This window comes from Choloepus didactylus, chromosome 20 (assembly GCF_015220235.1).
Source record: "Choloepus didactylus isolate mChoDid1 chromosome 20, mChoDid1.pri, whole genome shotgun sequence".
In the NCBI taxonomy this organism is placed as follows: Eukaryota; Metazoa; Chordata; class Mammalia; order Pilosa; family Megalonychidae; genus Choloepus; species Choloepus didactylus.
This window is the reverse complement of record NC_051326.1, coordinates 48,503,656-48,526,834: the sequence shown is the minus strand read 5'-3', so window position 1 is coordinate 48,526,834 and position 23,179 is coordinate 48,503,656. Positions and strand designations below refer to the sequence as shown.

General features: G+C 35.7%; 1 protein-coding gene across 4 annotated transcripts in view; it reads right to left on the bottom strand.

Moving 5' to 3' along the window:
- Nucleotides 1–23,179, bottom strand: part of SNTG2 (syntrophin gamma 2) — a 509,625-nt gene that overhangs the window by 98,342 nt on the left and 388,104 nt on the right. For all 4 annotated transcript variants that reach the window (XM_037813401.1, XM_037813404.1, XM_037813402.1 and 1 more), the window contains exons 13-14: nucleotides 14,609–14,680; nucleotides 1,438–1,644 (exon numbers count right to left, since the gene is read on the bottom strand). In XM_037813401.1, coding sequence (XP_037669329.1) covers nucleotides 1,438–1,644; nucleotides 14,609–14,680 — 279 coding nt within the window. The remainder of the gene's footprint in view (nucleotides 1–1,437; nucleotides 1,645–14,608; nucleotides 14,681–23,179) is intronic.

Here is a 23,179-nt window from a genome sequence, read left to right as displayed (position 1 = left end):
AGCTTCTCCTAACTGCCAGTCACCTTCCCTTAAACATGACTTAAATATCACTCCACCTTTTCACATTTAGGAGCACAAACTGGAACAATATAGAGAGTATCAGCATGGGCTCTGCACCAAAAATGTATGGAACTATTTCTCTATTTCTCTATTTTCTATTAAATATATAACGATTACTGGTGGGAAAAAAGGTACACAATGAGTTTACCTTGTCTATCTTTTACTTTGTATTCTAATAATTTAAACTTACTGCATTGATGATTTCTAAGTGGCTGAAAGTTACTACACATTTGAATGAGTCCCTGAGCTGAGACACTCAATATTTAGTACTTTCCGTCTAACACCTGATAGGCAATGGTTAAATGAATTTGATGCCTTGGATATAAAGGTTAGTAAAAGCATTAAGAATCAATCATAATTCCAATTAATGATGCCCAACTAATGGAGAAGATCACAGTGGCCTGGAAAGAAACCTTGACATTTGTGTTCCATGAAAGACTGTGTGTAACCTCATTATGTGGACTGATGGATTTCAGTGTACATTACCAAGTTAAAGGGACGGCTTGTACTCTGTAATAGCACATCACATTGAGGAGCCTTTATATGTTTTAACAGCCTGAATGAGAGATAAATGATAATACAGAAGCTTTTCACATGCAAAAAATATATTTTTAATGGAATACCTGTCATTAGTCATTAAGTCATACTCCCAGTTATTGACATCAGGCCAGGAAGAAATCCAGAACGTTTAGGTGGAATTAAATCCCCTCTGTGATGCACTTGTTTCATTTATTTTCTGTCATTCTTAGCTCTAACAGTACATATCCCACCTTGAAGGAGATCACACTATTTAAGATAATGAGGATTATAATACATTCTTCCTTAGCCAATCAATCGATACACTGTCAAATTTGTGAGTGATTTATTTGCTGTCATGAAGAAGGGAAAAGCAATTCAGCCACACACTTATCCCTATGGATCATTAAGTTTGAGAGGAAGAGCCACTAAGTGCCTTAAAATATTACAAACATACAGGTACCTTAATTACACATTTTATTCCCTTGTAAGCTAGATGTTTTGTCTCCTGTAAACACAGTCTATGAGAAGCTCCATCACTTATGCACCTATATTAGGAATATAGGTATAACATAAGTTGAATCCCTGGTTGGAAGGTGTTTTAATCCTTTTCTTCATATTAAATATAAATATAGATTTAAGAGTAGATGCAACGTAATTCATCTCACTTTTTTCTCCTTTCATAGTTCAAAGCATGCTGAATGGAAAGATCATTTTGAACATGATGACTCAGATAAGAAATGCTACATTTATGAAGATTCATATTTTTCTGAAATAAATTGCCCTACATGCACACTCTCTGATTGCTATGCTTTCAGTATTACCAGTTCATTTATACTGATAAAAGCATGAATTACTTACCCCAGTTCTTTGAACTTCCATGAAAGTAGCTCTTTGGAATGACTTCTCCCATACGGCTAACTCACTTCCAAGTTCTACATTGAAAAAGTGACTCTTCCCATAGGCAACCATGACACTGAAGCAGTATGGCCTCTGGTCTTCAAATTCAAAGTCTTGGAGACCCAGATATAAGTTTGCTTGCAACCAGCAGTCATCAGTAAGCCAAAACTGAAAAACAAAACATGGATTGAGAAGATATTAGAGTCTGAAGGTAGTCCACAGGCTGAGGAAACCAACCCTTCCATTTTATAGAGCTCACTACAAGGAGTTGGTTAGACTTGGGCTGGTGAACTGTGCCATGTTGGAATCCTCTTAGTCACAAATTTAGACACAACTGCAGGAACAGAATGTCTTTCTTGTACATAGCTTGTATAAGAAATGGGTCCACATTTGCATACTAAATAAATTGTCCAACTACGAATTACTACAAGTGCCTTTCACTTGAAATATTGGCAACCACAGTTTTTTCTTCACTAAGTCTGACTTCAAAGATAAAGTAAAAACTCATGAGAACAACAGCTCTTGTTCAGCATAAAACCAAGAAACAATAAAACAACAACATACACCATAACTAAACATTTCAGCTGCGCCTGAGACTTCCTACAGAATAATTAGGTTCTTCGTCAACTAGCATGTTTGTTGTCCTGGAAAAAAGGACTTAGTGCTAAAATAAATATTTTCAAAAACAAAGAAAGAAACAAAAAACTAAATACTTTTATGCATTTTCTGGTTAAATAGTTAAACCAGAAATATAAACTAACTGCAGCATGTTTATTAATCATGGATTTACCTTGTTAATTATTATGGTAACTCTTAAGCCTGTGAACATTGCGGTACACCAAGCATCCAGAGATCTCTCACCCCTTTTCTGCCTTAACCTTTTATAAACTCATCCAGGTTACAGCTCAATGTTAGGATACACTTGTCTAAAAGTTAGGTACAGCCAAAGACTTGATGTTCTCAGCTGAATCGGTATTACCAGGCAAATGGTGTACAAACATCATATAAGCAGAATTTGTGCCTAGCTGATCTCCCTCTCTTTCTCTGTCTCTCTTTCTTTCTTGTCTCATCTATTGATTTCAGTCTTCAGTTCACTCATTGATTCATTTGTTCCACAAATATATACTGAAGAGCCTACACCAGGCTGTGCTTCAATATCAATTTTGTTTGCACAGTCATCACCATGGTGAAGGACAATGAGTAGACACCTCTGTCAAGGTTTCTAAATGAACTGATGAATAGTGATGCTTGCGTACATCTCAGCCTATGGTAGAAGAAAGGAGTGGAAAGCTTTCCACAGGTTATACCTGTCTGTTGTGATTTTGAGATATTTTTATTAGCTGATGATATTCAACCAAGCCAAATACAACCCATTCATACACATACTCAAGGTTTATTGCAAAATCTGATGGATTTAGCAGGTTACCAAATGGTTTCATTTGAAAGGTGCTTACTTATGTTTTCTAGGTACATGTTTGTAAGTAAAGCCCCAAGTGAGGATTTAGCCAAACATGGAAACCCATCACCATTTCAGTATAAGCCAGGATTGGAGATGGAGTTATCCAGAAAGGATTCATGGAAAGTCCTATTGTCTGATGGTTTTGACCCCTGTAAACTGCATGCCAAGCCTATGGAATTTTTGCAAGATCTGTATAAATGGAACCACTGGTGGTCTGGACTGGAGGGGACGGAGAGGGACAACTTGAAGGAAATATTTCTTCAAAGACAGAGCCATGGAGGTTGAGGTCTGGAGTCAAGAGGTCTCAGGCAGGGAGAACTGAGTGGCTCTTGCATGTGGAAAGGGTGAATTTGCCCCAGGGACAGAGGGCGGACCTTCCGCCTAGATGCTCAGGAACAGTGCTGCCACCCCAGGCCTCAGAGAGGGCACAGCACATTCCCCAGGGATTGGGGAGAGCCTGGCTGCCACCCCACTGTTCTGGAGGGGTTGAGCATGTGCCCCAGAGATGGAAGAGAGTCTGGGTGGCACCCTGAAGTTTGAGGAGGGTGGGGTCAAGAAGGTGCTCTCCCCAGTGCGTGAATATGTTGGAGCACTCTCCCCAGCATTTGGAGAGAAATGGGCTGCTGCAAAGTCTCTTAGGAAGGGTTGGCCTCCTGCTCTCTCAAGCCCCAAGGATAAAACGTTATTCCAAAAATGACTCTCAGACTTGGAAATCTAATGAAGTTTGCCCTGCGGGTTTCAGGAACTGTTTTAGTCGTGTGAACCCTGTTTTCCTTTCAGTTTCTCCCTATGACAATGGGAATGTTTATCCTATGAGTGTCCCTCCTTTATATATTGGAAGCAGATAATTTGTCCTGAATTTCACAGTCCACAGCCAAAGGGGAATTTTGCTTTAGGGCAGACCACACCTGTGACTGATTTTGATAAGCTCTTGTACTTACCTATTGTTACTGAAATGATTTAAGTTATGTGATATTGTGATGGGATGAATGTATTTTGTATATGGAAAGATCATGGTATTTTTTGGGTCAGGGGATGGAATGTGCTGGTTTGGATGTATTATGTCCCCCAAAATACCATGTTCTTTAATGCAATCTTGTTGGAGCAGATACATTAGTGTTGATTAAGTTGGAGTCTTTGGATTGGGTTTTCCCATGGAGATATGACCCACCCAACTCTCGGCAATACCTTTGATTGGATTATTTCCATGGAGATGTGGCCCTGCCCATTCAGTGTGGGTCTTGATTTAATCACTGAAGTCCTGTAAAAGAGCTCACAAACAGAAGGACCTCAGAACAGCAGAAAGTGACATTTTGGAAAGCAGCTCAGAGACATTTTGGAGACTGCTGCTGAAAGCAGACTTTTGCTGACACTTTGAGGATCCTAGCCCAGTGTTTGCTCCAGAGAAGCTAAGAGAGGACAAAACGCCCCAAAAGCAACCTTCTGAAGAACACACAGGAGCTGAGAGAGGAGCTGGAATACAATCCAGGATCAGCAGATGCCAGCCACATGCCTTCCCAGCTTCAGAGGTTTTCCAGATGCTATTGGCCTTCCTTCACTGAAGGTATACTTGTGTTGATGCCTTAATTTGGACATTTTCATGGCCTTAAAACTTAATTTGTAATCAAATAAACCTCCTTGATGAAAGCCAATCCATTTCTGGATTTTGCATAATGGCAGCATTAGCAAACCAGAACAGCCTCACAAAAATTAATGTGTTATAAATGCTACATAAATGAAATTAATGACCCGTAGGTAGTTCATTTCCACTGATAATTACTGTAGCTCTTTTTCAAAACAATAACTGAGTCCTTTGGATTGCAATGTGCCAATGAGACTCAAAAATCAGAGCAATTACAAAGTTAAAGGCCAATGGCTTGCCAATTGCTTGCTGCAAATAGTAAGTGACTTAAGTAATATCACTTAGGAATCCTGAAACTGAATTTTCCAATTATCCAAAAAGCACTACTTTAAAGATTGCTGGAGAACATATTATAGAGCTCTAAATACATACTTCAGAAAGATTCAAAGAATAGCAAAGTGTCTGACAAGTGAAATGGAATAGGGTTTAAGATGTGCTTTGAAACCAAGCAAACCTGGCTCCCACTCCTGCCTGCCAGTGAGGTTAAAGGAAGATACTTACCCACTTCGTGTTTCAGACTTCTTAGCTGCAAAATGGAGACAATAAGGATTAACTCCTGGTGTGTGAGAGGATTAATTGAGGTAATGTGAATGAAGTGCTTAGCATAGCTTCAGTGTAAGCACTCAATAAAAGATAGCTATTATCAAAATCCTCTGCCAATCATTAGAATTGTAATTTTCCTGAAACTTTTAAAATTGAATTTTTTATGTTGCAAGAAAATAACCATTTGCTCTCATATAGGTTGTTCCTCACTGTTAAATGGTGTTTTGCTTATATACTACATGGAGGCCGTTTTAATTTAAGTCTTGATTGCAATCAAGGCACCGATTGATGCAATTTTCTCATCTATTTCATGGTGAGTGTTGAAATATGGAACATATAATTTTAATGGTTGAAAAAAAAGTGCTTTTTAGAGAGGAGAAAACGTCATAGAAAAACCATCACAACTCCAAAATTTGATTTCTGGCCTATGTATTGATGACTATACTTTGAAATGGTGATTATGAAAACAAACAAAAAAAATAATTTTATACCAAAAAGGACTAGTTTTTATGATAATCAAATATTTATTTCCATTTATGCAAAGTGAATTAGATGTATATAATTTTAAATTCGTATGTGCTAAAAGATCAACATCAACAATGAAAGGTGTGCAAAAACGGAAGATAATTTTGTCACTAAGAGCCTATTTTAAGACTTCCAGATAGGAAACTCAATTCACAGAATTCAATCTGCTGTAGATATATTATTATTACTATCTCTCTCCCAATTGAATTTAATGCCTTTGTTGTAGCCATTTTCCTGGCTAATTCCATGATTTCATAATCATTTTATAGCATGTTTACTGATTAATTTTTTTTTTTCAATTTGTCTGGGAAAGTAAGGGGGAGGGGATAAAAAATGGTTGACTGCATAGTTTATTAGTGAACCACATTAAAGACAGAATGGGATAATGAGGAGCTTATGCAAAATAAAAAGACTTCAGAATTCCTCCATGCAATTCTTTTGAGGAATTTTGAATAATGAGATATTGTGTATAAGTTACCATGAGACTCATTTTAACAAAATATTTATATTATTTATAGTCAGCTTTTTGAAAATAATCCATTCATATTATAGATAATTCAGAAAATATAAAAAAGTTTAAATAGTGAAAAAAATAACCAGTAAACCCATCACTGAGAGGTAACCATATTTAATATATTATTCTATTTTCTTCCAATACTTTTTCTCTGAATGCGCCTAGAATACTGCCATTCACTGTATGATAATTAGGCAATTTTATTTTTACTTTAAGTTTTAAAAATTTTAATTAAAAATTTTTGTTTTCCTTTAAAACCGGTAATACCAAACCTCTATTTAAATTCATCAGGTCTTTGTTTTCTCCTTTTCATTTCTTTCATTATTTAACAAAAATAATAAAATGCAAAACTATATGTCATAATGAAGCTGTTCTCAAAAAACTAGAAGTGAATTTATTTACCATTTTGATCATATTATTACGGGATTGTATTTTACCTGTATTTATTTCCACTGAACCTGCCTAAACTTCTAGATTTAAATTTAAAACAAAGCAACTGCAAATAGGTTACATAATTATTTTAGAGGAAACTTTCACTTTAAAGAAATGAACAAAGTAACTTTTCATTAATAAATTAAATTTAGATTCATGACTCTTTAGGCTCAAATTCTCAGATGAAAAAATACTAAAAATTGCCTATTTTTCAATGTTCATTTTATCTACATATATTTCTACTTTAATTTGCATACTCTTACAGGACAAAGATAAAAAGAGATTTATTTATAGGGAACATTTTTCTCCTATACTTGGACACCGTAATATCTAATAACTGTGAACAAACGCCTTTACCATTTTGCAATGTAGCTTAGATTTCCAAGATTGTTCCTCTTATTGCTTATGTCCATCTCTTTCATCCCACTGTGTCAATGCTGTTAGATCTAGGTTGTTTTGCTGTTCCAAGAAATCATTCCTTGACTGATAGCTCTCCAGTAAAAATAAAAACTCCTTAGTTAGAAGGACACAACCTTCAAACACTTCTCCCCTGTTGCTCTATCTGGTCAGGGCTGACTTTTAGTCATTTATTTTTATTTGTTTTGTCCTTTTAGGACAGGTATAACGAAAGCCATGCTCCAGAGCACTGCACTTACTCCTGATGTGAAGCCCCTGATTATCTCGAAGGCCTGTCCTTATGTTAACCAAACCTTTCTGCTCATGAGGGATTGAACTCCAAAGTCTTCCAATACTAACTATACCCAAGACATCCCATTTTATTTCATCCTGTATGCCAGCAGTGAGCTATTAAGCCAAATACTTATGAAGCATCTTCGAGTAGACTCCTGGGGTTCTCTTCTGAGTAGCTCCCTCCTCTTCATTGCCTTGCCTCACTTTCAATACTCTTCAGCAGGTCTGGAGTCGGATCTCCATCTACTTTCAAACTTTTCCAACTGCTTCCCATTATGAATAACGCCATACCAAAGTCAGGCATACTAGTCTCTTAGATTCACTTTAGTTAATATAATACTCAATACTTAAAACTAAATACATATTTGCTTATTAAGTAATGCCAAAAAGAGTCTTGGGGGTTGATTTTTTTTATTCCTTTCTTTTTTTAAAGGGACAAAAAGAAAAGCAAGTACAGAAGGAACAGAAAATACCAGAAGTTAATCTTGCCAGACGAAGAGCAGAGTAATATTTCTGTAAGAAAATTGTAGTGATAGTGTCTTAAAACTAAATGCAAAAATGGTACATTTAAAGAGTAAAAATTTTGAAAATTTCAAAATAATATTCTATGAAAATTAAGTTTCTGTGCCATGCCAGATGTCCAGTTCTTCTCTTATATAATATTCACTATGAAGAGTTTGACATACGTTTTTCTAGAATGTATTTGCTAAAAAGCATACTTTTATGTATGTCTATATACTTCTTTTTATCTAAAAAATTTGGAAAACTATACATGCTTTTTAGCACTTTTTCAAGATATACGTATCCTGAGATTGATCTCTATCAGCAGAGTTTTCAAAGCCAACCCCACTCAAGAATTTTATTATAGTTGTTTTCCCTTGTTTTCTTTCAGTAATTTTGCATTCTATTTCTTGCATTTAGATTGCAATCTGGAATTCATCTTGATGTCAACTTTGGACTTTTTTTTATGTTTGGTTAGTGCTTGTTTTCCACATAGTTTTCCAATAGTCCACTTGTCACCACTGTTCTCTCTGAAATGCTGCCTTTTCACATACTAAATCTACATATGGATATGTATTTGGGTGCCTTTCTGGATTTCTCGCTGTTGTAGTACATTGATTTATCTGATTATCGAGGTGCTGGGACTAAATTGCTTTAATTAAAGCAGCTTTATAATAGCTTTCACTATCTGACAGAGCTGACCCTCCACATTCATTTTGTTTTTTCCCCACCATAAAGGTCTTGGGTATCTCTTACATCTTTTTCCAGAGGAAATTTAGAGTCAGCTTGTCTCATTCTAAAAACAGATAATTTCAAAAAACAGAAATCACTTTTAATGTATAAATTAATTTTAGGAAGGACAATGATTCAGGAACAGGATTTTTTTTTTTTTCTATTCAAATGTTTATGTCCTTCTGTAGAGTTTTAGATATTCACATATTTGCATATAATTTGTCAGTTTTTGTATTCTCTAGGATTTATAGTTTTCTTTTATTATCTTCTCAACTTGTAGATGCAAAAGCTTGCCTTGTGCGTGTGATTGTCATATCATAACTAGCCACTGTACAAAATGTTATTTTTGTTTATGAGTTCTTCAGTAGATATTCTCAGGGAATTTAAGTGCAGTATCTGTTAATAATGATACTCCTTTTCCATCCCTGTTTTTATATACCATATTTAATTTTCTTTTCTGAACTAGAGAGTGCTTCTAGAAAATTTTGAATTAATATTGGTAATTGTGAGTATTCTTTTCTTATCCCTCACATTAATAATAAGCATACTTATTTTTGATACATCAAACATAATTACAGCTTTGGGAAAGTATTTCTATTCTTTGATATCTTTATCAAATGCTCACTTAGTATCTAAGGGGAAATTATCATATGTGCTCTCTCCTTTCATCTGTTAATTTAGTGAATTTTATGCATGGATTCAATATTTTTGAACCATTCTTGCATTCCTTATATGAATTTCATTTGGTCATGGTGTATTATTATTTTAAAGTACTACTGCATTCTCCTATAAGCTTATATGTATGAGTTTTAAAAATTGACAATTGATATGTAATTGTAATTTTGTATTATATTGTCCAAGCTTTGATAATAATGCTGTAAGAAATTCATAGAAATAATTTGAAATATTTTCTTTGCCTTATAGTCTATACAGCATGTGGTGATATTTATGCCTCTTTCTTTGCTTGAATCCACAGGTGAAATCATCAGAGACCAGTACTTTTTTTGAGGGTGCTCTTTGGCAATATTCTTAAATTCTTCTATGGAACTGATCTGTTTAGATTTTCTATCCCTTTAGTGGCTAGTTTTTGTAATTAACATTTACTAACAAAATCATCTATTTCACCCATGTTTACATATCTAATAGAACAGAACTGAAGAAATATTATCTTGATTTAAAAAATTTCTTCAGTGTCTCTGGTTATTTCCTCATTCATTTTTATTTTGGTATACTTTTCACCTCCCTTTTCCAGGATTATTAGCAGTTTACCTTTTTTTTCAATTTAAGAATGAAATTTTGGATATATTTAGAAATTCTACCACTTTCCTGCTTTTAACTCATTAATTTCTATTTTATTACCAAATTTTTCCTGTTTTTCTTATGCTCATTTGGGTGTATTATCCAATTTATTGAATGAAATTTTTAGTTATTAAAATTTATTGTTTAATAATTTATATATGCATGAGGTTATGATATTAAATGTTTTCATCATCATTTTTTTCTAAATGAACTTTAATTTTAGTTTTGATTATCTTCTTTTAACCCAAATGTTGTTTAAGAGTGTTTGAAATGTTTTGGGGAATAAAGTTTATTTTATTAGGGTGAAGTTTTTATAAGATTATTAAAACAAAATATCTGTAATATTTTATACATGTATCAATGGAAATAACCAACTCCAGTCCTCCTTCTAGCCTTCATGTGTCACCCAAGGGGCAAACAAAACAAACAAGCAAAAAAAAAAAAAACAAACCAAAAAACACAAAGATACACTGTTGTGAAAGTCACAGCCCAGGGACACAGGCTCAATAGACTGAGACTTAATCATAGGATTATAGTACATTTCCTCTCCCCTTATACCTTACCACCACATCCACAGGGCTCCCGTGTAGTAATAGGGGATTACAGCTGAAGAGAATTGAAAGGCTCAGACCCTGTTTAGGAAAGAGTCTATAAGGAAACCCAACACAAGGAAGACAAAAACAAGGACAGCAGAGGAAATGTTAGCTTCTGACACCTACAACTACAGCAAACAGTGAACACAGCCTAACTCCTAGACAGATAACAAAGAACCTCACACTAAAGGTCATGTACATCAGTTCCTTTGACCTGATACAGCATATCAGCTTTTAATACAAAATTACAAGGCACACTAAAAGGCAAAAAATACAGTCTGAAGAAACAAGGTAAACACCAGAACCAGATTAATATACAGTAGAAATTTTGGAATTATGAGGGGAGAATTTAAAATAACATATTAAGAGTTTTAGAGGAAAAGTGGAAAAAATGCAAGAAAAGATGTGTTATGGAGGCAGAGAGATGGAAACTTTAAGAAAGAATCAAAAGGAAATTCTAGAAATAAAAAGGAAAAACAACACTGGAACGTAAATGAAGGATGTTTTTGAGAGGTTTTAGTAAGCTGAGCATGGCCAAGGAAAGAATCAGTGAAAGAAATGAACACAAAATAAAACAAAAAAGAAAAGAAACAAAGTATGAGGGCAACAAATAAAAAATAGTTACAAATAGAGTTGAAATTAATCCAAACATATGAATAATCACTTTAAATATGAATGATCTACAACAATTAGAAGATAGAGACTGTTTCGGTTTGCTAAATTACCTGGGGACACCATATACCAAAAATAGATTGGCTTTTATAAAGGGGATTTATTAGGTCACAAATGTATAGTTCTAAGGCCATAAAAGTGTCCAAACTAAGGCATTAACAAGAGGGTACCATCACTGAAGAAAGGCCAATGGCACCTGGAACACCTCTGTCAGTGGGGAAGGCACATGGCAGGCATCGGCTGATCCTTTGCTCCCAGGTTCTGGTTTCAAAATGGCTTTCTCCAAAATGTTTCTGGGCTTCTGTCTTTCTTAACTTCTTTCTCTCAGCTCCTGTGCATCCTTGCTTGTTCTCCCAGGGCGTTTCTCTCTAAGTGTCTGGGGATCCTCTCTTAGCTTCTCCGGGGCAAACTCTGGGCTTCATCTCTTAGCTTAGCATCTCCAAACATCTTTCTGTCTGCATCTCCAAGAATCTGGGTCTCTGTTGGCTCCTGAGCTCTCCTAAGGACTCCAGTAAACTAATCAAGACTCACCTGAGTGGGTGGGGTCACACCTCCATGGAAACAACCTAGTCAAAAGGTCCCACCCACAACAGGTCTGCCTCCACAAGATTGCATCAAAGAGCATGGCTTTTTCTGGGGTACATAATAGATTCAAACCAGCACAGAGACTATCATCATGGATTAAAAAAAATCAAGACCCAATTATATATTGTTTATAAGAAACCCACATTAAATAAAAAGACATAGATAGAAAAGAAAGGGATGGAGAAAGATATACCATGCAAACACCAACCAAAATAATGCTCGAGTGACTTATTAATTTCAGACAAAACAGATTTCAGAGCAAGGAAAACTGTTAGGGATAAAGAGGGACATTATATAAAGAAAATGGGTCAATTTTCCAGGAAGACATAGCCAAAAAATGCTGTATAGGCAGCCTTAGCAGCATTAAATACAGCCAGTCCTTCATGATCCCTGCCCTTCTGGGATTCATGCTACGTGCAATCCCCTCCCCTTGCTGTGGTTTGACCTAGTGACTTGCTTATAATGAACAGAACGTTTCAAAAACGATGGTTTGTCTCTTCTGAGACTAGGTTATAAAAGACTGACTTCTGTCTTGCTGGCTTTCTTTCCTTCCCTCCCTGGCTTTACCTGTGTCCCTTCTCTGATGGAGCAAGCTCCCTAGTAAGGGACCGAGGGCAGCATCTGGCTGACAGCCAGCAAGAAGCTGAGGCCAAGTGCAACATCTCTTGAGCAGCCAAATTCTGCCAGCAACTACAGTGAGTGAGCTTGACAGCAGAACCTTCCCAGAAAAAGGTTCAGTTGAGACCCTGGACCTTGGGCTGAAAGCTCGTTTGCTGCCTTGTGAGAGACTATGAAGCAAAGGAATTGTGAGACAATATATGTTGTTTTAAACTGCCAAAGTTTGGAGTAATTTGATACACAGCAATAGATCACTACTACAGAGATAACAGCTCTGTTCTCTTAGACTTTAAATTTTAGTGCATGAGTAAATAATCGAAAGAGTGAATTTCAACTACTGTAGGAGGAAAGATTAAAAAAACAGCATTTAAAGAAGAAACAATTGAAGGGTTATAATTAAAGACCTGCTATTACTACTGGCATTGTTACAAAGAACTAATATTTCTGTATTTTTGTAAATGGTGTTAATAATGTGACAATGACTCTAATTAGTAAGTTTATTTCTAGCATAATATCTACTGATCCTAAGAAAACTATCAGTGCAATGGAATGCTATTTATTTATGATACAATGTTTCACAATGAATCAGTAGATGCTACAGGGTGTGCAGTGGTAGTTCTCAGATTTAGCTACAGATTAACACTGGCAAGGGGCTTAAAAAATGAAGACATGTTTGAGCCACATCTCAGACCAAATAAAATAAAATCTTTAGATTTTTTTTTTAAGTTCCCTGGGTGATTGTAATGTACAGGTAAAATTGAGACTCACTGGCACACATGCCGTCCTGCTGTGGACTTAAGAGGCCAGGGAGAAATTCACAGCTGCTAGGATGACAAGAGGACAAGAAGGGACCTCCAAGACCTACCATTTAGCCAGCACTTTCACTACAGCAAGGGCTTGTCATCATTATCCCACTTAATTGACAACAACTGCAAATCATATTATAAATGTATACCATAGAGAAGGATTATTATTATCTCCAGTTTATAGATGAGGAAGCTGAGGCTTCAAGAAATTCATTAACTTTTCCTAGTGACAGGGTCAGGGTTTAAATTCAAGTTTCATTCTAGAGCACGTGTGGCTAACCAATTTTACCAGATTTTCTTGCTTAACAGACAACCACAAAATCTCACTGGCATTCAGCAATAAGCATTTCTTTCCTACTCACACACACACTTGCAGTTCCGCTAGGTTTCCACTGATCTAGGTTGGCCAGTCTAGGGCTTGGTTCCGAGCTGAGGTTGGAGGCAGCTTTGCTCAAGCTCCCTTTCACCCTCCATGGACAGAAGTTTCCACTGTTGTTTTTCTCATCTCAGTCAGGGTGAGACAAGAAACCATGCCCAGTCACACAAGCGCATTATAAGCCTCTGGATCCGACATGGCTGGCATCAGTGCAGTGGAGACTACACTCCTCTCAGTGGGGATAAGAAGTGCGTATTTGGCAAACAGTATTCCACACCTTGCCTAATGTTACACCTAGTTAATACAATGAGCTGATTTCCATTCTTTTCACATCGTTCACTTTTCCTCAATGAAATAACTGCATTTCCTCACTTTGTTCAGTTGGTGGAATCTGCATTAAACATCTAGTTATCTTTATCTCTAATGTGTGAACACATGGCAAAGGCAACAAATTCTAAATTACATACACGCTCCCCAGTTAAAATGTGACTTCTTTTTATACTCAAAATCTTTGTTAAAATAGAATATACATTATATAACAATAAGTTATCCTATTAGAAATAGTTAAAATTGATTTGTGTGGAAATGGATTAACTACTTGGGAATTATCCAACTAAATCAGATTATTCTGAAAGCTTGATATGAATGTTATGAATAAAACTCTGCCCTTCCTTAGCTAATGAGAACTTTATCTCTAATAGGAGTAGAATTATGTGATTAGTTATTCTGGTCAGTCCAGGCCAGGCTTAAATAAGAGAAAATTTTAAGACAAAAATCTGAATCTGATTTGTTAAAAAACAAAACAACAAATAGAGCAACAGCAACAAAACAAACAAACAAAACCCCTGCAGTTCCTGAAAAATGTTATTTTAATTGAAATTAAAATACTCTCTCTGCAACGCACATGCTTGTGGGGAAACACACACATGCACGCACATACCCCATCCTGGCCTGATGAACAAAAGGATGGCAAGTCTATAAAAGTGGAAAAGAGATCAAGAAAATTTTCTTCTTCTTCTTTTTTTTTTTTTTTTTTTTACAATTTCAAAACATTCCCACTCCGGTGAAGAAATATTTCTCTCACTCTTTAAGCACAAAGGGACATCTGGTATATATGAAAGGACCTAAAATGCAAGGATACATACCTTGTGAACTTTAAATAATACCTCACAGAGGTTATAGATTTTTTCGGCTCGTACCCAGTCTAATGTGCTCACCTGTAAGGAATACAAAATGCAATTATGAAAAGACATATGCTACCTTTAGTTGGAGAGTTTAAACATTTACAATTAAGGAGTGATTCAGTGTGTCTCTATCTTAATTAAATTCTAGACCACCAGTAGTGCAGTTGAAAACATTCAACTTTACGTGCAGCGCTGAATGGTGATGGGTAATATTAGCCTATATTGGTATGTGATATGAATATATATAGATACATTATTGATAGAAGAACTGGATAATGCAGGAGCCTATCTATTACATGCAACTGGGCATAATCTTAGGAACTCATTTTGGATTCCTTTTGGATTAAATTTAGGACCAATTTTTGGCTTAATTTAGAGGATTTAAGACAGTAATAAGTTTGTACATGAAAGTGGATGAGTTTATATTTATTGCTGGAGCACTACACTGTAGCAAAAAGACTGCATTTACATTCTTTTGCTCTTTGGGAGTAAACTTACTAGTAATTCTATTTCAGAAATGGATGAGCAATGTATTAATTTATCAGCTGAAATGAGCATTTGTTCTCAATTGGGCTGGCTTATTGCAGACACTATTGTGACAATTGTGCAATTGTGTATACTCCACTCTAATGATGGTAAAGATCAAAATCATCTAACTTCTGAATGCAGTTTACAATTAATATTCACATATCATCTCAAAATTAAAATATTTCATGTACAAAAATCTATAACATTCAACAGTGTACAAAATTTGCATTATTTATTTTTCACTCTGCATTTAATATTAATCAAAAGTTCACAGTATCGTGTCTTTGAAACATTGAAATTACTATGTATTTAATCAATCAGTGACTTTGTAGTAATCATTCCACTAAATACAATGTTCAAGACATAATCAATAATTCTATAGCCACCAAAGGCTATTTCTCAAATAGTAAGTTGATGTGAAAAGTTACACTGTGTTGCCATTTAATATTTGAGCCAGGGGGAGCAAACTGCCATGGTGATTTAAAAATTAAAAAAAAAGTAGGAAAAAATTAAAATTTAAAAGAGAGAAGGGTCAATTAGAGTGATAGCTTCAAAGTTATTTTTAGGTCTAATAGAGATCTCAAGGCTGAGAAGCAAATGTCTACAATTAGTTAGAGAGAGTTTAAGATACTTATTTCAGAGCTAAAAAGTCAGTAACTCTAGCACCTCTTCTCCCGAGAGCTGTGACACAGTTTAGTCAGGAATACTGGATGAAGCCCAAAACAATTTTTCTCTGGAACTTAACAACAATTTCCACGAATTTCTTAAAACATGTGCCTCTTCCTGTGTTTTCTACTCTTCAGGTATTTCCATCATGGTCTGTGTTTAATGACATCTCCCACTGTTAGATCTAAGGTACAGCACTGTTTATATTATTGAAAACTAAATAAACATGTATACAACACTTTTTAATTTTTGCAGTTATGACAATGTCATCTATTTTTGGACAACCTCGAAACTACAAAGAAAAAATCCTTTAACCACACCGTTCAGAGACATCCTTCCTGTATAGTACACTCATTGCTGTAAATATTATGCTATGCATATTTAAGGATTCATATTCTTTAAAAATTATTGTTTATAATAGTATTTCCTATGCTAAATATTTTTCACAAATATAAATGTAAGGATTGTTAAGAATTTCAATGTGAGGATTTACCATTTTTTAAATTTTCCTTTATGGTGGACATTTTAGATTGTTTTCAGGTTTTTGTTATTACAATAGCACTGTGGTTAATATCTTTAAAGTATATAATATTTTAATATTCTATTACATTGAGCACTTTTTCTTATTAGTTCAAATCAATATGCAGCAGAACAGTAAGCCTTCATAGTCATATGCTAAGATAAGACACTGAGGAGGTTGCTTTATATTGTCTGCAAAATTCAGGCATACTTCCTAGTCATACAGCAATATTCATAAAATATTTATGAATCACCTACTTCCTGTAAGTCAGTAGTAGCTCATCTGCTGTTTTGCTGTCCACCTTCCATTTTATTTTTCTTGGTATTGGCCATTTCTATTTCCCTCTGGGAACAATTCCCTTTTCACTCTCAACTCATTTGCTCCTAGCTCAGGAATGGAACATGTGATCTAAGAATAAATCAATCAGTATAACTCATTCGCTTAGCCACAGTGATTGATTCAGGGATGAGAATATGACTCAGTTAGAGACATTAAGGTAAAAATAAGTTGGCTCAGCCTTGCAGGCATGGATCTGTTCCTTTTCTGGCCTTGAGTGAAAAAAACTTATAGCCTGAGAGTTGCTAGAACCATCTTGGGACCAGAAGAGGACAGCCCGATTGGCATCGGAGAGAACACTGAAAGTGGAGGAGAGAAACAAAGAGACAGTGGGTCCATGTCTCACTGTTTAAATGCTCGATTACTATCCCCGGATGTCAACTAGACATCTTTTTGTTTGTTTTTTTTTTTTGCATAAGCTACTTTGGGGTGGGTTTTCTGTCCTTTGTAATAAAAAAACTCTAATGCACGGTTCTTCCTGAATTTTTATATTTTTTCATTGTCTGATTGAGTTTATATAAGTGAAAAGGCAGAGAACTTCTAGCATAAAAGGTCATGAGAGTTCCTGCTTGGAATTTGAATATATAGCTCTCCATATTTAGAAAGGTTTTTGGTTGTGAAAGACTCATGTAACTTCATCACACACCAAATGTCCTTTGGTATATGGCTAGAATTCTCATCCACGGCAATCCTTACCACAACCATAGCCCAAAACTATCTCTAACTTGTAACCCAGTGTGGTGGGCTATCCCCATGGCCCACTGGACCTTATGATCTACTTTATGATTTCTTGTGGCAGTTCTTTGGTTTGACCCACAGAACACCCATAAAGGGTTCTGCTGCTACCCAGATAGATGCTAAGGAAATCTGGAGATTATCTGGGGATGTGCAGTAGAGAGTTCAGAGTTCTTACAAAGCGTATCTGGCCACAAGTATTTTAGAAGACATTCGAAACTGTAGATGGCTCATAACAGACTCTTTTTTTTTTAGAAGGAAAGAAACAGCATTTTAAAAAGCCAGGTAAGTCTGGTTATAATTCAGGTAACTGCCATCCCCACCCCGAACACCAAGCCGCACCTCACTGACAAGTCAATAACTACTATGGAACAAAAAGCCGGTCTTTCTCTTCATTTCCCTCTTTCTTGTTTATCTGAACTCCACGTTTTAAAGGCTCTGTTCAGATCAGATCTCCTCCTGATGTCTTCCCTTAAAGCTTTATGCAGTTATTTCTTCCATTTTCCAATTCCCAGAAGCTATTCATTTGCTCTCACTCATCTGACACTTAGTAAACGCTCTTTTTCATGTTAATTATCAAGCAGGTATGTCTTGTGTCTGTTCAACAAGGCTGAGGCAAGTGTGGTGTAGACCTCAGAGGATTGATGAGGATGCCTTATGCAAAGCAGGAACTTGGAGAGAGAGCACTGATTGAAGAGGGAAACATGTTTAGTTAAAGCAACTGAATAACTCAGATGCAGTTGTGCAGTATTAGATGGGTAGAGCCTAGTTTCATTCTTTCCAAAGTGGGTGTGATGTGAAACTTCTGTACATTTAGCAAAAGAACCAAATATTAAGTACCTCTAAGTTTCTGCTCGAAAAATTATCTGCAAAATATTCATTGTGCTCTTTGGGGCTCTTTTCACTTTTTATTTAATTAGTATAGCTCTAAAAATTGTCTAGGCTACAATAATTCAACACTAAATGTGATGATCTCACAGATATGGGTTACGATAATACCATTTTCAAGATAATCAACCAAAGCATCTAATGAATTGGTTATGAACTAACTCATATAGGGGACCAATTGCTATAATAAAAGTAGAGTAAAATTAGAGTAAGAAAAAAAATGAGACTAAGTTGGGCTTACTGCTCAATTAGTTAAATAAGTACATATTTGTAGTGTGTGTGTATATGTATAATGTTTAATAAACATAAAGTTTAAAATTGGAGATTTACACAGACAGTGGTGCAGTGACAAAGTTTAGAGTATCTGTTATGAAGCAGGAAATTCCTATTGTATTTGTACTACAACTTGAGGGCCAAGTATCACCTGGGAAGCTTGTTACAATGTGCATTTCTGAAACCCACTGGGAGATACAGATTAGCAAGTGTGCCAGTTTGAATGTATTAGGTCCCCCAAAACGCCATTATCTTTGATGTAATCTTGTGTGGGCAGATGTTATCAGTGTTGATTAGATTGCAATCCTTTGAGTATTTCCATGTAGATGTGACCCACCCAACTGTAGGTGATAACTCTGATGAGATAATTTCCATGGAGGTGTGGCCCCACCCATTCAGGGTGGGCCTTGATTACTGGAGCACTATATAGAACTCAGACAGAAGGAGCGAGCTTGACACAGACAAGAGGGACTCTTTGAAGAATGCACAGGAGCTGCAGATGAGAGACAGTTTGAGGATGGCTGTTGAAAGCAGACTTTTGCTCCAAAGAAGCTAAGAGAGGAAAAACACTCCAAGAGCAACTAATAGTGACATTTTTGAGGAACTTCAGCCTAGAGAGGAATGTCCTGGGAGAAAGCCATTTTGAAACCAGAACTCTGGAGCAGACGCCAGCCACGCGCCTTCCCAGCTAACAGAGGTTTTCCGGACGCCATTGGCCATCCTCCAGTGAAGGTACCCGATTGCTGATGTGTTACCTTGGACGCTTTATGGCCTTAAGACTGTAACTGTGTAACCAAATAAACTCCCTTTTATAAAAGCCAATCCATCTCTGGTGTTTTGCATTCTGGCAGCATTAACAAACTAGAACAGCAACTCTGGAGAGTTTCAGAGATTTTGTTTTTTTTTATTTGTAAGTAACTTTGTTATTATAAGGACTTTGTTATTATAAGGAAAGGACTCTGAAAGCGTGGTAAGTGAACCAGCAGCCTCAGCACCAACTGGGAGCTTATTCGAAATGCAGAACCTCTGGCCCACCCCAGACAATCCATATTAGAATTTGTGTTTTAAAAATATCCCCAGGTGATTTGTATGCATATTAACACCCTTGTTATTTTATAAGGAAACTGCGGTGATTCTGTTGCAGTGATATTTTGAGGAAACAACCAAAGAGTGAAAATTTGAACCCTTTTAAAAGGAAAGGAAGACAATGGTGTGCGTGTGTGTATGTGTGTGTGTGGGTTCAATTGTGAATTAAGAAAAGTACATTTATAAAGCATATGCATATTTAATCATTACACATGCTACAAAAGAATTCCTTATTTTGCAAAATAGATACTTCATGACATAATTTCCATAAACTGAAGGATTCTTTAATGCAGCAAACCTGATTTATTTTACACTTTTCAGGACCTTGAAGGACTGCACCTCTTGTAGAAAGGAGTGAAACCTTTAATAGCAACTTGGATAAATGCAGAGTGAAGCACTCATAGCCATTACAGCACCTTATCTCTTCTGAGAAATGATTTTTTTTGTGATGGGAATGGGATGCAATCATTACAACCCTTACTATTAATTCACTGCTGGTGACTCAGAGACCAGGATAAGGAAAAACGATCAATGCTCATATGTTAATATCTCTAGACAACATAGAACAAAAAGGGAAATAACCAAACTTCGTAACATGGAAGTCAAGGCTAATGGTTTTGTAACTGCTTATAATCAGCAGATTTTTTTTTTCAAATAATGGTAGTTGATAATTTTCTTATTTATTTGCCCAAATTTGATCTGAAAATAGCAGAAATTTTAGACTATAACATGTAATCTTTTTGTATCTTTTAATATTATTACACAACAATGACTAAACTCAATAGTGATACACATTAATTCCATATTAGGTATATGATTGTCTAATATCTGTTCACTCCACAAATCTTCTTTTAAATGATTTCCTTCCAGGTTAAAATGTTTTCTAAATGATAGTATATACTTGCCTAATTGACATTCTTAAAAATTGTTGCTAATATTTTTGTATATGCATAGGCAAATGCCTATGCCACATAATTTATATGTTAATAGCAGAAGCTGCTGTAAAATTGATTTTATAACTTATTTTAACACATTTTAATGATGTTTGAAAACATGAATAACTGAAACATTATCTTTCAGATTCCAATTTGTAAACCAGAACCAAACATTCTGACTAATGAAGGAGTCTACAGTGTTATAAGGAGCCAACTCTCAACTCTTTTAATCCCAACTTTTCCAGTATCTATTAGTGTACTGGTAAGACATGGAGTAAACCACCCACCACTCTTTACCTCTTGGCATCTGTTTTCCTTTCAGTTCAGTGACTGAGTTGTAAAATCTAAGGACTTCATCCTTCTGCCCTGATCCCCCTTCTCTTTCTCTCACCCTTAGTTTCCTTTTTCTCCTTCAATATCATCACCTGCTCCCATCTTGAAGAAGCTCAGACCATCTTTGAATAAAGCCCTTTATCTTTAATTTTTCCTAAATTATTTGTTAGAAGAATCTTTGGGTCCTTCTGAACCTCATTTGAATATTCTGACAGAAGGGGTTGGGAAACAATGCTTCATGAATATTTTCATGTTTCTTCATAGTCAAGGCTTTCTGAGCAAAAATAACGTGCAACATGGGTTAAAGAATAATTGTATGGAAATTAGCCTTGGAAATTAGAGATAGTGAATCGTACTAGATATTTAGAAATTTATCATCCTTGCAGCTATGTCTACATTTTAATTGTAGTCAGCCAAGAGACTTGTACTTCCTCTCCCAAGAAAGGATTTGTTTACATTAGTATGATGAGGTCTCTCCCCTTCTCTGAGGAGGAGTGTGTTCAGTTGTGTCAATCATCCTATGTAAACTCCGAGATTCATAATTTTAGAGTTCCTCTCCTGTGGTACGAACCTCTATATATGCAGGTTACATCTGGCTCTCCCTGCTTCACCCTGTGGGGGACTGGGGAAACTAAAAGCCTGTCTCAGATTCAGAAACCTCACATTTCATCTCAAGATAAAATAAATAAATATAGATAATAAAACTTAGCAAAAAGTTGTTTTAGATTTGGGCAAGGTAGAAATTGCTATTGACAAATTGCTACCAGCTTCAGGATATTAAATTCTAGGATATTAAATGTATATGAGTATTTAATATATACAGATTCTCTAACTGAATTTTGTGCATTGCTTTTAAAGTGAGAAGTTGTTGCATGGTATTCTGGTTTGCTAATGTTGCTGTTTTACAAAATACCAGATATGGATTGGCTTTTATAAAGGAGGTTTATTTGGTTACAAAGTTACAGTCTGAAGGCCATAAAGTGTCCAAGGTAAGGCATCAACAATAGGGTACCTTCACTGGAGAAACGCCATTGGCATCTGGAAAACCTCTGTTAGCTGGGAAGGCAAGTGGCTGGCATCTGCTTGCTCTCATGTTGTGTTTCCAAATGGCGTTCTCCAAAATGTTGCTGTTGGGGCATCTTGTCCTCTCTTAGCTGCAGCTCCTCTTCAAGATGTTGCTCTAGCTGTGAGCTCCTTCTGCCTGCGCTTTTATAGGGCTCCACTGAACTAATCAAGGTCCATGCTGAATGGGCAGGGCCACACCTCCATGGAAATTATCTAATCAGATTTATCACCTGCAGTTGGGTGGGTCACATCTCCATGGAAACAACCTAATCCAAAGGTTCCAACCTAATCAACACTAATACGTCAACCTCCACAAGACTGCATCAAAGATAATGGCATTTGGGGGGCCATAATACATCCAAACCAGCACAAATGGTAATAGTAATTGTGTATGTTGAATTAAAATGCTTGAGGGTTTTAAAACACATTATTAATATATAAATTAAGTCACTTGGTATTTACAATGACCTATTGGGCATACCAGCTAAGAATTATTAACCCTGTCTCACAAATGAGGAAAACTATTGAATGAAAATAACTGGCCCAAAGTCCATGGCCAGTAAATGGAAAAATGAAATTTAGAATACAGAGCTTCTAATGATTAATCTATAGCTTATTCTAATAAGCCACTATTTCCCAAAAGGTTTTCATTGTCTTAGAAAATCTTTCCAGCAGACTTGTTAAAATATCCTTTTATTATTTTGATAATATAAAAAATGATTTATTTTACACTAAACATTTCAGTTTAAACCAGCATAATATGCATTATGTACATGTATGTCATTTTTTTTATTTAAGAAGTTGTCCAGTCTGTTTAATTTCTTTTTGTTTAATTAAAAATGCCTTTTCATGTAAAAGCATATTACAAATGAATTATTCTAGTGTCTTTGGCTTTGGAAATGGATATAAGCTAAATTATCTATTATAGTGTCAACAAAAAAGGGAAAAAAAAAAAAAGAGAAAAAATCCTGCTTGCACAGTCTGATTTTTGGAACTTTTGTGTTTCATACTTTGCTGATTGCTGCTGAACTCTTGCACATGCTAACCCAATACATACTCAAGGTTCTCTAATTATTCAATTTAAATGGGAAATCTTTACATATTAATTTTCTTAATTGAATTAAAATAGAAATGGAATCAGATGCTGTATTAGTCAGGATTCTCCTA